Source organism: Vipera ursinii, assembly GCF_947247035.1.
Source record: "Vipera ursinii genome assembly, chromosome: 6".
NCBI classification, from domain to species: domain Eukaryota; kingdom Metazoa; phylum Chordata; class Lepidosauria; order Squamata; family Viperidae; genus Vipera; species Vipera ursinii.
Genome location: NC_139515.1, coordinates 5,483,397 through 5,498,057, shown reverse-complemented (window position 1 = coordinate 5,498,057; position 14,661 = coordinate 5,483,397). Strand labels below are relative to the sequence as shown.

The window sequence follows — 14,661 nt, the reverse complement described above, 5'->3', positions numbered from 1 at the left end:
TTTTTTTTCAAATATGTAGGTAAGGATTCTCAAGGATATTTTTTTTCACGAAGTAGAAATTTTTGCTTAAAGTGGTACCGAGTCATGTAGGATGCAAAGGAGAGTGTCAGAGTTGAAGGGAGATGGCAAAAATAGAATATATGTGCTTAAAATTACGAAGGGAAATACGATACCTTAATTTTTTTTTCTGAAGTTGCGGTCCTACATAAGTTTGGAGGAACTGCTAGGCATGGAGTCCAGCTGTTTCATTCAACATTTCTAAGTGCCGTAAGGGAGAAATATAGAGATATTTTCAGATTAGACTCTGAAATCAATTTCGCTGCCTTACTGGGTGAGTCACTATGGGGAACGGAAAGTCGAATATCATTCAGTTACTTCTACACTTCTGAAGAACGTCTTGTATTATTGACGTGGTACTTATTTATAACTTTACCTTATAGTCTCTTAGCTGAGTGCTGAACTTGAGCCAATTCAAATCACAACGAAGCATACAAAATAAAACTCCACAACGGATGTAATCTTCTGCAAAACAAGCACTCTGTTTTGTTCATATGAACTATTGAACTTGGTTGGATGGATTCTACTGAAAATGTTATGAATACTTGCAATGGCTCTTTTTGTTTGAGAGAAAGGAGTATATTGTGAAATGCTATAAATTTATTTGAGGTCATTGCTCTTCAGCCATCTGGGTCAAATCTTTTCCAATCTTTTTTTCATACACGTGACATCTTTCATGATGTGTTGTAATGTTTTAGAGGCAGCTTGGGAAATAAACATTATCAACCTCCTCCTAATTTATTTTGCCCTTGTTTTCTCAGAAGACACCTAAACAATTTTGTGGACTAAATTAAATGGAGAGGTGAATATCACCATATTAGATTGCACGTCTGTTCCAATTTATCAAGACAGCGGAGACTAATTTCTCTCTGCCGAGAGAGGAAGCTGTAAATCCTTTTGAATTTTCAAGACTTCTGCATAAATATGAGCTAAAACACAATCTGTTTTCCACACAAACCCTAAAACTAAATAAGGAGAAACTAATTAAACAAATGAGTATAAAACATTATACCGATCCATTTATTTACTGGAGAAAAAAATCCAAAGCTACATATTTGGACCACACATGAAATACTGCATCCAGTTCTGATTACCACAATATATAAAAAAAAATGTTGAGACTCTAGAAAGTGTGCAGAGTAGAGCAACAAGGATGATTAGGGGACTGGAGGCTAAAATAGCAATAGCGATAGCTGTCATGGTTCCGGTAGATGAAAACATATAAATCAGAATTCTGAGGCTAAAGGCTTCCTCAAAGAACACATTTATTGGTTACAAAGTATTGGCATGAACAAAAGTAAAACCAAGTCTGAAATTTCCCCCCCCAAAGAGTTACACTATTACAAAGTTAAACTTTCCACCCCAAAGCTGTGCAACCAATTACATGTCCCAATAGAATAGATTGGCGGTCTTTCTAACAGTACACCCAAACCCCCCCCCCCAATCCAACGGATAGAAATGACCTTGGTTCCCATGGGACAGAAAAGTATTTAGACTAGGAGAAAACCTCCACTTCCCCCCTCCCATTCTCGTGACAACGTAGAACAAGCAAGGTGGCTTCAGCCAGATTCGTTGTAGAGTTGACAGTAGCACTTAGACTTATATACCACTTCATAGTGCTTTACAGCCCTCTCTAAGCAGTTTACAGAGTCAGCATATTGCCCCCAACAATCTGGGTCCTCATTTTACCGACCTCGGGAATGTGGAAGGCTGAGTCCATCTTGACCTGGTGAGAATTGAACTGCTGGCAGTCGGCAGAGTTAGTCTGCAATACTGCATTCTAACCACTGTGCCACCATGACTCCTGAAAACATACAACGAATCGTTACAGGAATTGGATATGTCTAGTATAATGAAAAGAAGCACTATGGTGAGGCATGATAGCAGTGTTCCAATATTTGAGGGGCTCCTACGAAGACAAAGGGTTCAACCTTGCCAAAAGGCAAGACAGGAAAAAATGGATCGAAACTAACCAAGGAGAAAAGCAACCTAGAACCAAGGAGATATTTTCTTACTGTGAGAGCAATCAACCAATGAACTAGCTTGCCTTCAGAAGTCGTGGGTGCTCCATCACTGGGGTCTTTCAAACATTTAAGCACCACCATATATAATTTCCAAAGTTCTTAAATCTGTGTATCGTATAAATAGGGCAGGATGTTACATAATGATAAAATATGGCCTATTGTAAGGTGAATAGGAAAGCCAGATTCACTTAACAATCATCTTACTAAGTTAACAGAATAACAGAGTTGGAAGGGGCCTTGGAGGTCTTCTAGTCCAGCCCCCTGCTCAAGCAGGAAACTCTAAACCATTTGGTTGTTCAGTCTCTTCGTAAAATCCTCCAGTGTTGGGGCACCCACAACTTCTGGAGGCAAGTCCTTCCACTGATTAATTGTTCTCACTGTCAGGAAGTTTCTCCTTAATTCTAGGTTGCTTCTCTCCTTGATTAGTTTCCATCCATTGCTTCTTGTCCTGCCTTCAGGCCCTTTGGAGAATAGCTTGACTCCCTCTTCATTGTGGCAACCCCTGAGAGATTGTAACACTGCTATCATGTCACCCCTGGTCCTTCTCTTCATTAAATTAGACATACCCAATTCCAGCAGCCGTTCCTTATATGTTTTAGCCTCCATTCCCCTAATCATCTTTAATACTCTTCTATGTACTCTTTCTAGAGTCTCAACATCTTCTTTACATCGTGGTGACCAAAACTGGATGCAGTGTTCCAAGTGTGGCCTTACCAAGCCCTTGTAAAGTGGTATTAACACTTCACGTGATCTTGACTCTATCCCTCTGTTAATGCAGCCTAGCACCCCAACTGCAATGATTTCATTGAACAGCTATGGCAAGAAGGGATGTAAAATGGGAGAAAGGTCGCTTAACAACTGTCTCACTTAGCAGCAGAAATTTTGGGCTCAGTTCTGGCCGTAAGTCACCTGTATTTATTTATTTATTTTCTTCTCAGCTGCACTGCAGGTGACAAGGCAAGACAATATCTCCCCTTCCCTGAAACCTCAGTGCCATTTTAGTGCAGTATTCACACCTGAGCTTTGAGATGGTCAAAAACAATTCAAATAAAAACAAAGGAAAACAGCCAATCAAAGGATAGAAAACTTACACATTTCGAGCAAAAGGCAAAAGTCTGTCTTTTCTTCAGACAGGAAGAGCATTGCCCATTAAATGTTCATGATGTCATGCTATTCTTTGTACCATTAAATAAATTGAGTTCTGGTCAAAGCTTGGAAGATTATACCGGAGTCATATTATTACTTGGTTTCATTCATTTGCCATTAAGGAAATGAACACCTCATATATTTTTGTGTCTGAATTGGATCTCACGGCTGTTCCTTAATTAAGAGATGGGAAATGTTGAGGAAATGGTAGGATGTTCAAACAGGCCATTTATTTATTTTTTTATGGAGAGATCTCTTTAATATTCTTACGTGTTTTTCGTTGTATCGGAAGGTGAGCACCTGAACATACTCTAGTCAATTTAATTTGTTCTTCACTATGCCTTTGGGGAACAGCCTCTTAAAATCCATGAGGCGGACATTTTTTGCGGTTAAAAAGGAAAAATACTCTTCCTGCGTAAACCTTTCTGCGCTCCTTCACAAAATAAACTTTAGAGTGCGTTGAGGGCGGATCGGTGGCCCTCTTCAAAGTCCACTCCCATCTTTCCAATCAAACAATGATCATTTCATGGATCCTGTTCTCCTAATCAACCTATTCTCCAAAGCACTTGAGGACACATCTTTTTTTTAATCCTATTTATATCCCGCCCTTCTCCGAAGACTCAGGGCGGCTTACAATCTAAGAAGCACAAATCAATGTGCTTAGCAATAGCCTTCATTTTATGTATATGCCTGCTTATTAGGGCTTTCACACACACCCCCCAAGCAGCATTTTTACAAAGTCAGCTTATTGCCCCCAACAATCTGACTTAGGCCTGGGATATTTGCAGGACCGTCTGCTGCCAGGAACGACCTCCCATCGCCCTGTGCGCTCACACAGAGAAGGCTCCTCAGGGTGCCGTCAGGTAGACAATGTCGGCTGGCAACCCCCCAGGGGGAGGGCCTTCTCTGTGGGAGCGCCGGCCCTGTGGAATCAACTTCCCCTTGAGCTCCAGATGGCCCCAGATCTCCGGTCCTTTCATCGCGGCCTTAAAACATTTCTCTTCCATCAGACTGACCTGGACTGACGATAGGGGTTTTTAAGTAGAATATTTTTAATATTTTATCATTTTATCATTGGGGCTTGTTAGTTTAATCTTTTTTTAACATTTGTATTATTGTGTTTTATTGTTGTTAGCCGCCCTGAGTCCTTCGGGAGATAGGGCGGCATATAAGTCCCAAAAATAAAATAAATAAATAAATAAATCTGGGTCCTCATTTTACCTACCTCGGAAGGATGGAAGGCTGAGTCAACCTTGAGCCTGGTGGGACTCGAACCTGCACTAATTGCAGGCAGCTGGTGTTACTTAAGGAGGCATTAGCCCAATGCTCCACCAGGGCTCCATATCACCATGATATGAAAAGATGCTGAGACCCTAGAAAGTGTGGAGACAAGAACAACAAAGAAGATAAGGGGTCTAGAGGCTAAATGATAGTGATGAATGATTGAGGGAACTGGTGAGGTCTACTCTGAGAAAGAGAAGGCTAGGGGTGATATGATAGCTGTCTTGCAATCCTTGAAGGATTGTCACAGGGAAGAGAGGGTCAAACTATTGTCCAAAGCACCGAAGGGCAGGACAAGAAGTAAAAGACGGAAGATCATTAAAGGGTGAACCAACCTAGAACTAAGGAGAAATTTCCTCTCAGTGAAAACAATCAGTGGAATGGCTTGCCTTCAGAAGTTATGGGGGCTCTGTCACTGGAGGTTTTCAAGAAGAGATTGGACAGCCACTTGTCTGAAATGGTGCAGGGTCATCTTCTTCTTGTTGTTGTTAGTTGCGAAGTCGTGTCCAACCCATTGCGACCCCTTGAACAATGTTCCTCCAGGCCTTCCTGTCCTCTACCATCTTCTGGAGTCCATTTAGGCTCACGCCTACTGCTTCAGGGACTCCATCCAGCCACCTCATTCTCCGTCATCCCCTTCTTCTTCTCTTGCCCTCAATCTTTCCCAGCATTAGGCTCTTCTCCAGTGAGTCCTTCCTTCTCATTAGGTGGCCTAATGAGGATCTGGCCTTCTATAGAGCAGTCAGGGTTGATCTCCTCTAGGAGTGACCGGTTTGATCACCTTGCAGTCCAAGGGACTCGCAGGAGTCTTCTTCATCATCTTCTTGACCAGGTCCCAAAGATGCTTTTGCAAGAGGCAACCTTTGGAAAAACCACCTATGGGACAACCATGACCTGGGTGACTGAGAACCTTCGTAGACGTCTTGAGCAGGTGGTTAGACTAGAAGACCTCCATGGTCCCTTCCTGCTCTGTTATTAGACTAGAAGACCTCCATGGTCCCTTCCAACTCTTGTTAATTCTGTAATCCAGACCCGGAAAACCTGATCTCAATGCATACAAAGCTTCAGATGAAGAAATACCAGAACAGTTGAGTAACACTTTTTACAACAGTGCTTCCATATAACCAAAGCGTTCTCCTCAGGAGACTGTAAGCTGTCCCAAATAGTAGAGAATGTATGAAGGTTATTTTTCTGTCTATTCTTCAAAGCTACTGATGTCCTGTTATCAGTTGAGACACTCCAGGTTTTTATGATGGCAAAAAAAGGAAGCTTATTTATGTACTGGTTGACATGTCTTCCATATCACCTAACACTCTTCTTACTTCCAGCAGCCTGGATGTGAAAATATGTGTTATTTTTATTTATCACATCTTACTATCATACAAATTTTACAAGGCTTGTATCGGTGCAGAATTTCTGCCCGTTTTTCACACTCTGCACTTGTTTGTGCTTTCCTTGCAGTTTTTCATCACTGCCGTTTGATATTTGCCACATCGGCAAATAATCAAAGTCTTTAGATTGTCACAATTCATTCTATTCTTCCTTTTCTGCAAAAAAAAGTTAAATGCTTTCATTTAAATAGAACACAATGGAAATGGAAATAGCCTCATCAACTAATCCACATCTGTTTCTTTGTAATTACCGGATGCATGCTGGTTTAGCCCTCAAATTTTGAAAAGCCAGCTTTTTTAATTAAAATACACACAGAGAGAGAGACTCAGGATACAAACCAGGACTCTTTACAGAGAAGAGAAGAGAAAAGTTAAAAAGCTAGATAAAAAACAGTGGCTCTGTACACAGTATATCTGTGTTTCATTGTTATTCAGCAGCTATCTTTTCCGGCAAATCAAAACATTGTTTTATCTACATGTAGGAAAGAGTAATAAAAATGTAAACTAGGATCCCATTTTAATGGCTGATGTTTGGTGAAAAGGGCGCACCAACTTTCTTCAAGTCAGGAGAAAACTCTGCTTACAACAATGGGCTGAGTTACTGCTCTCCTGTCTCAGCAGATTTAACGAAACATCAGCTGGTTCTCTGAACAAGGTATAATATAGAATAGTCCTTGGCTTGCAAGCACTCATTTTCAATGCTAAGCAAGGCCGTTCTTAAGTGAGTCATACCCGATTTTATGACCCTTTTCTACCGCAGCTGTTAAGCAATAAAGATGATTAGGGGGCTTGAGGCTAAAACATATGGAGAATGGTTACAGGAATTGGGCATGTCTAATCTGGTGTAGAGAAGGACATGATAACAGTCTTCCAGTATTTGAGGGGCTGCCCCAAAGAAGAGGGGACCAACCTATTCTCCAAAGCACCAGAAGCAGGACAAGAAGCAATGGATGGAAACTGATCAAGGAGAGAAGCAACCTAGAACTAAGGAGAAATTTCCTGGGACTGAGAACAATTAATCAGTGGAATGACTTGCCTCCAGAAGTTGTGGGTGCTCCAACACTGGAAGTTTTTAAGAAGAGACTGGACAGCCACTTGTCTGGAATGACATAGAGTCTCCTGCCTGAGCAGGGGATTGGACTAGAAGGCTTCCAGATTTTCGTGGGTTTATTCATCAAGCTGAGCCGCTTGTGTAGGCAAGTGGACAATGATTGACACGTATTGGGGAATAAGTAATAGGCTAAACCTCTCAGGTTTTATCAAATCCTCCATCAAATCAAGAAAAAGACACAGTAGGGGCTCCTCCATAATAGACAAAGTAGAGAACAAGAAACAAAGCAACGTTGTCATTCCATACGTTGCAGGAACATCTGAAAAGCTCGGGAGGATTTTCAACCAACACAACGCATGTGTACACTTGAAACCCAAGAATACCCTAAGGCACAAGCTTGCCCACCCCAAGGACAAAACACCCAGATACCAACTGAGTAATGTGATATACATGCAATACAATGCAGTCAAGACATGCGCAGATCTGTACATCGGGGAAACAAAAGGACCACTTCACAAACGCCTGGCGCAACATAGGAGAACAAACCCGTCAGGAGAAGATTCAGCAGTCCACCTGCATCTGAAAGACAAAGGCCACTCTTTCGAAGACAGCAAAATCCACATTTTGGACAGAGAGGACCTCTGGTTTGAAAGAGGGGTCAAGGAGGCCTCAACAGAAGGGGAGGGATACAACACCACCCATCCCCTCTTTACAACACAGTCTTTTCAGCAGCTACAAGAAGGTCCCACGGCCATTTGCACTTTTCCGGGGACCCCGAGAGCACAGATAAACCTCCAAGTGGCCTCAAGAGCTCTCTGGGAGAGTGCTAATGATCAGATGACTGCCAAGAACCGTGATCCTTTCAGCCCCCACCTCTCCATTCTTCCATCACCATTGGCCATCCTGCCCAAAGCGATGAAGCATCATGGATGAGAAGTGAAAGAAGGCTTTGAGACAACTGTGGCCCGGATGACTGAGATATCTCCACAAACCACTCTCGAGTTTTAACTAACATTATTATGTCTTGTAGGCCTTGATGTTCGGTTCTGGAGTTTCTCGCAAGCTTCGAATCCTGCACATTTGTCTTGTTGATTTGGTTTACCCCACCCCACCCCCGTTGCCGCTAAGCCATCGCTTTAGATTAAGAAGCTGTCAGTAGCCAAACCACTATTTCTCAACGCAGTTCAGGGGTCAGGAGATTGCTGATGACACAGTGGTATAGTTTTAAAGCAGCTCCAGATAATAAGTCATGTTCTGTCACTGGGTTTTTTTTTTGTTGTTGTTGTTGTTTTTTGTGGGTCAGCCCCGGAGCAGATTATTCGTGGGTACGAGCCTGGCCTTATCGATCTGCCTCTTCACCTTGTTCTGTAGACAATTTTACTGTCTTTAAAAAAAAAACCACACCTATTACAGCTTGTGGTGTGTGCGCCTGTTTCTGATAAGCTGTAACAAATAAAGTTGTATCTGCAGCTTCATCTGAGAGCAATTTTGCAAGTGTGATCCTGGGCGTTATCCCGATTTTCACACAGGGATATGGAAAAACTTGGTAGCGATTTTTGTGGGCAGTCACACCGTAAGCAGTGCCTCTGAGCATGTTTTTGGCAGCTGGGCGTTGCGTTTATACTGAGAAGACAAACAATTGAAACTTGGCTGTGAAAAGAAATGGTGACGTCCCGTGTAAAACGACAAGGGCTCCTGTTTCCTATGCCTCTTTAGAAGATGTGTCTAAATATTAATTTCCATAGCAAACCTTGGAAAAAATTGGGTTGCAGCTGTGAAGAAAAACCAAAGCCGCAACTCTGGGTATATAGTGGAAAAATGACATTTTTCTCTTCATTGCCTTCTTTCCGCGCAATGTAGTTTTCCACTTGAAAATAGCTATAAACGTGGAGTTAAATCTCTGAGGCAATATTCAAGGACCAATTTTTTTTCTACAAGTGGTCCTCAACTTACAACAGTTTGTTTAATGACCGCTCAGAATTATAACGACACTGAAAAATGGGATGACTGTTTTTCAGTTATGACCGCTGCAGCATCCCCGCGGTCATGTGATCAATGTTCAGACACTTGGGAACCGACTCATATTTATGACGGTTGCAGTATCCCGGGGTCACGTGATCCCCTTTTGTGACCTTCGGACAAGCAAAGTTAGAGCCAGATTCACTTAACAACCGTGTCACTAACTTAACAACTGCAGTGATTCACTTGATAAGTATAGCAAGAGAGTGTGTAAAATGGGGCAAAACTCACTTAACGAATGTCTCACTTAGCAACAGAAATTGTGGGGTCAATTTTGGTTGTAAGTCAAGAAGTACCTCTATTGTTCCCTTTCATTTTAAACAATTATCTCAGTAGCTGCAACATAGTTGTTATCTTAAGACAAGATGACTGTATCTCACATTGTTGTTGTTTCTAGGTGATGTTATTGTCTACATTAATGAAGTATGCGTCCTTGGACATACCCACGCGGACGTCGTCAAACTCTTCCAGTCTGTTCCCATCGGTCAGAGCGTCAACCTGGTGCTATGTCGTGGATACCCTTTGCCCTTTGACCCTGAAGATCCTGCCAACAGCATAGTGCCACCACTCACCATGATGGAGAGGCCTCCTGTCGTCATCAATGGAAGACATAACTATGAAACCTATTTGGAATACATTTCTAGAACTTCCCAGTCTGTTCCGGATATAACAGATCGGCCGCCACATTCCCTGCATTCCATTGCAGCAGAGAGTCAGCTTGATAGCACATTCCCACCACCCCTCCATGATGACAACATCTCCATGGCCTCGTCAGGAGCCACTCAAGCTGAACTCATGACCTTAACCATTGTGAAAGGGGCCCAGGGCTTTGGCTTCACCATAGCAGACAGTCCCACAGGACAGAGGGTGAAGCAAATCTTAGATGTTCAGGGGTGCCCTGGTTTATGTGAAGGTGACCTCATTGTCGAGATCAACCAGCAGAATGTACAGAACATGAGCCATGCCGAAGTAGTGGACATACTTAAAGAATGTCCGGTTGGAAGCGAGACTTCTTTGTTTATCCACAGAGGAGGTAAGTCTGGAAAGTCTACTCAATTACATTAATTTGTGTGAAAGTTTTAAAATGTGCTTCCTATATCAGTGTGTTATGAAATAGAAGAAAGCTACCTCCTTAAATATAGTAGGTGATGGTGATGGTGATCATGATGGTGATCATGGTGATGGTGATGGTGATCATGGTGATCATGATGGTGATGATGATGATGATGGTGGTGGTGATGATCATGATGGTGATGATGGTGACCATGATGGTGATGATGGTGATGATGATGGCAATGATGGCGATCATGATGATGGTGATGATGGTGATCATGATGATGATGGTGATCATGATGGTGATCACAATGGTGACGATGTTATCCATTCAGTCATATCCTACTTTTGACGACTCCATGGGCCTGGTCTCTTGTACTATTTCTTTGATGTCTATGAAGATTCTCCATCATCCAGGTCATGGTGGTCCCAAAGTGCTTTTTCAAGAGGAAACTGGACTTTGTTTCTCCTTGAAGACATTTCGCTTCCCATCCAAGAAGCTTCTTCAATTCTTTTCTTCAAGCAGAACTGAAGAAGCTTCCTGGATGAGAAGTGAAACATCTTCAAGGAAAAACAAAGAAAGTCCAGTTGCCTCTTGAAAAAACGCCGTTGGGTCTACTTCTTTTAGTTTTTCTATGCTGTGGCTGGAGTCAGTTTTAAGGGTGTCCAGCCACCATGTTCTTAAACACAGTAAATTAAAAAAAAATGCAAACGTAGGCAAAACGCAATATTATAAATTCTCCTTCCCTCTGTTTTATTAAATACTCCCATGAAGCACTCACATGTGTACGTGAAAATTATGATATTCGTGTCGTTTTGTTTGGTGTAATATTTGATCATAATACACTATAAGTAATCCTCAACTTACAAACATAACTGAGGCCAGAATTTCTGTTGCCAAGTGAGACGTTTCTTAAATGACTATTTCCCCATTTTACGGCCTTTCTTGCCACCGTTGTTAAGTGAATAACTGCAGTTGGTAAGTTAGCAACAAGGTTGTTAAATTAATCTGGCTTCCCCCATTGTCTTTGCTCGTTAAAGGTGCCAAAAGGGGGATCTTCTGATCCTGGGACGCTGCAACCGTCCTAATAAATACGAGTCAGTTGCAAGTGTCTGAATGTTGATCACATGACCCTGAGGATGCGACAAGGGTTGTGACTGTGAAAAATGGAACGTTGTAACTTGGAGCGGTCACTAAACAAACTCTTTTAAGTCGAGGATTGCCTATACAAGTTGTTTCACACTGCGCTACTTAAATGTGTGTGGTTTTTTTTCACTTGTGGACTGATCAAACAGATCGCTCAGTCAAACCAGCAAAGAACATGTGCAGAAACTCGCTGTACATAAAATAAGCACCCATATTTATATCATGTAGATGATGCCTTAACTTTGAGACTATTCTCTAACTCAGGCTCTTCAAACTTGGCCCTTTTATGTCTTGTGGACTTCAGCTCCCAGAATTCCTCAGCCAGCGTGCCTGGCTGAGGAATTCTGGGAGGGGGTCTTCAAACTTGGGCCTTTTATGACTTGTGGGCTTCAACTCCCAGAATTCCTCAGCCAGTGTGCCTGACTGAGGAATTCTGGGAGGGGTCTTCAAACTTGGCCCCTTTATGACTTGTGGACTTCAACTCCCAGAATTCCTCAGTCAGCGTGCCAGGCTGAGGAATTCTGGGAGGAGTCTTCAAACTTGGCCCCTTTATGACTTGTGGGCTTCAACTCCCAGAATTCCTCAGCCAGCGTGCCTGACTGAGGAATTCTGGGAGGGGTCTTCAAACTTGGCCCTTTTATGTCTTGTGGACTTCAGCTCCCAGAATTCCTCAGCCAGCGTGCCTGGCTGAGGAATTCTGGGAGGGGGTCTTCAAACTTGGGCCTTTTATGACTTTGTGGGCTTCAACTCCCAGAATTCCTCAGCCAGGCACGCGTGCCTGGCTGAGGAATTCTGGGAGTTGAGGTCCACAAGTCATCAAAGGGCCGAGTTTGAAGACCCCTGCTCTAACTGGATGATTAGTTTCAGATTTTTACCCTTACCCGGCTGGCATGAATGCTCACATCCATAAGTCACTTATAAACAATTACTACAGATTAAATTTAATTAGAAGCTATCTTGAGGAATTAAAATTAATCGAACCTACTCGCAGAGGAAAAGGAATCCTGTTCCTGTCTACAATTCTCGAGAAACAATAAAGGGACTTTGGATGGCTTGTTTAACATCCTGCAAACTAATAAGAGGGGTGGTCTTGACTTAAAACAGTTGATTGAGCGACTGTTCGAAGTTACAACGGCATTGAAAAAAGGGACTTTTGACCATTTTCCGTACATATGACCGCTGCAGCATCCCCAAGGTCAATAGGATCAAAATTGCCTGCCGAGTGGTTCATATTTAGGACCGTTGCAGCATCCAAGGATCACGGGACCCCCTTTTGTGACCTTCTGACAAGCAGAGTCAGTGGGGAAGCCAGATTCACGTAACAACCGGGTTACTAACTTATGAGCTGCGGAGATGCCCTTAACAACCGTGGCAAGAGAAGTTGTACAATGGGGCAAAACTCATTTAACACGTTTCTCGCTTAGCCATGTAAATTTTGGGCTCCATTGTGTATCGTAAAAAGGTGATTAGGGGACTGGGGGCTAAAATATATGAAGAACGGTTGCTGAAATTGGGTATGTCTAGTTTAACGAAGAGAAGGACCAGGTGTGACAGGATAGCAGTGTTCCAATATTTGAGGGGCTGCCACAAAGAAGAGGGGGGGTCCACTTATTTTCCAAAGGACCAGAGAGCAGGACAAGAAACAATGGATGGAAACTAATCAAGGAGAGAAGCAACCTGGAATTAAGGAGAAACTTCCTCCTAACAGTGAAAACCATCTTCTGGACTCCAGAAGATGGTAGAGGACAGGAAGGCCTGGAGGAACATTGTCCATAGGGTCGCGATGGGTCAGACACGACTTCGCAACTAACAACAACAACAGTGAAAACAATTAATGATTGGAAAGGCTTGCCTTCAGAAGTTGTGGGTGCTTCACCACTGGAGGTTTTCAAGAAGAGACTGGACAAGTATTTGTCTGAAATGGTATAGGGACTCCTGCTTGAGCAGGGGGTTGGACTAGAAGACCTCCAAGGTCCCTTCCAGGTCTGTTTTGAAGGACTGATTGAGTCACTGATTGATGGTCATAAGTGGACTCATTTATAGTTCATCCGTGGAAGTCCTGAAACACCAGCTTAGTCGTTGATCCTTGCCTGTGTAATATGTATAGTATTTCCTTAACATAATCACAAAGGGGTTGAAAGATCCTAAATACTTGCAAAAAGTTTAGCTCTTTTTTGCTGACTCTTCCATCTATCATCTGTTGATATCTGCACTCAGTTGTGCATTGTGCTTCTGTTCTTCCTGTCTTGGTTATCAGAAATGTTAAGTGTCAAAATGCATCTATTGTACAAACCAATAGTGGTGACTTAATTTTACAATTGAATTAATGAGGGGAAGTCTTCTCTGGTTAATTATCCCCTTTTCCCCATTATTCCTGTCTCTTCCCCCGTTTCTCAGTTGAACAGAATTAGAGAATAACAGAGTTATTCTGGAAGGGACCTTGGAGGTCATCTAGTCCAACCCCCTGCTCAGGCAGGAAACCCTGTACCATTTCAGACAAATGGCTGTCCAGTCTCTTCTTAAAGACTTCCAGTGTTGGAGCATCCACCGCTTCTGGAGGCAAATTGTTCCAATGATTAATTGTTCTCACCGTCAGGAAATTTCTCCTTAGTTCTAGGTTGGTTTTCTCCTTGATTCATTTCCATGCATTGTTTCTTGTGTTGCCTTCTGCTGCTTTGGAGAATAATCTGACCCCCTGTTTATCCAATTCCGCTCTCAGCTGCCCATTCCGGTTTTCCTAAACTCTTTTGGAGCAAAGGGTTAAATAAGTCATCTTTATCTAATACGAGGCAGAATGTTATGTTGATCTGTCTCCTCTTCCCTATCAATTTTATCCCTAGGTTAACAATTCATAAACTTAACTAAAAGAACAATAGTAAAAAAAAATAGCATAAAATCCTTGCGACGTTCCTTTTTTTTCCTTTCTCATTTATCTATAACTTTCCACGTTCCTAAACTGCAGGCTACAAAACTGTCCTTTTGTTTTAATTCTGAGCGTCAAACAAGTCCTTTCAATATCCGAGGTCATGTTCTCTTCGTCATTAAATTTATTAGAATTTTGCCTTACAAAGGGTTGAAATAGAGTCTCTTCCTCCTAGCTTCCACCTAATTAATTTGAAAAGAAACCCCCATTTTTATCATATTCTGTTGTATTAAAATAATTCGTCCACAAAAGGTTTTTAATTCTTTCTTTCTCTTCTAACTTTGAAGGCCTAATAATATATTTTCTTCAAAAAAAAACACACACCATTTAATCGCTATTTTAGTTAGTATCCCTCCCAACTCGTGAGCTCTTTGCACAATTTTTGTCTCCTGGACAAGCTTTTGTAAATCTTATTATGACATATTTTGGCTCTTACAAAGTGGGGGGGGGAAACCTCATTGACACATTTGTATTCATTGCAGCAAGCTAGCTGATCTCCTCTGGATGCCTTTGGTCAAAAGGAAAAAGCAAAACACAACAGAAGTTCCGCCTCTTTTACACGCCATCAC

At 42.2% G+C, this 14,661-nt stretch overlaps 1 protein-coding gene across 1 annotated transcript in view; it reads left to right on the top strand.

Moving 5' to 3' along the window:
• Positions 1–14,661, top strand: part of MAGI2 (membrane associated guanylate kinase, WW and PDZ domain containing 2) — a gene marked incomplete at its 5' end in the record, with an annotated part of 504,420 nt that overhangs the window by 408,693 nt on the left and 81,066 nt on the right. Inside the window, one exon of the mRNA XM_083366234.1 lies at positions 9,367–10,002. Coding sequence (XP_083222360.1) covers positions 9,367–10,002 — 636 coding nt within the window. The remainder of the gene's footprint in view (positions 1–9,366; positions 10,003–14,661) is intronic.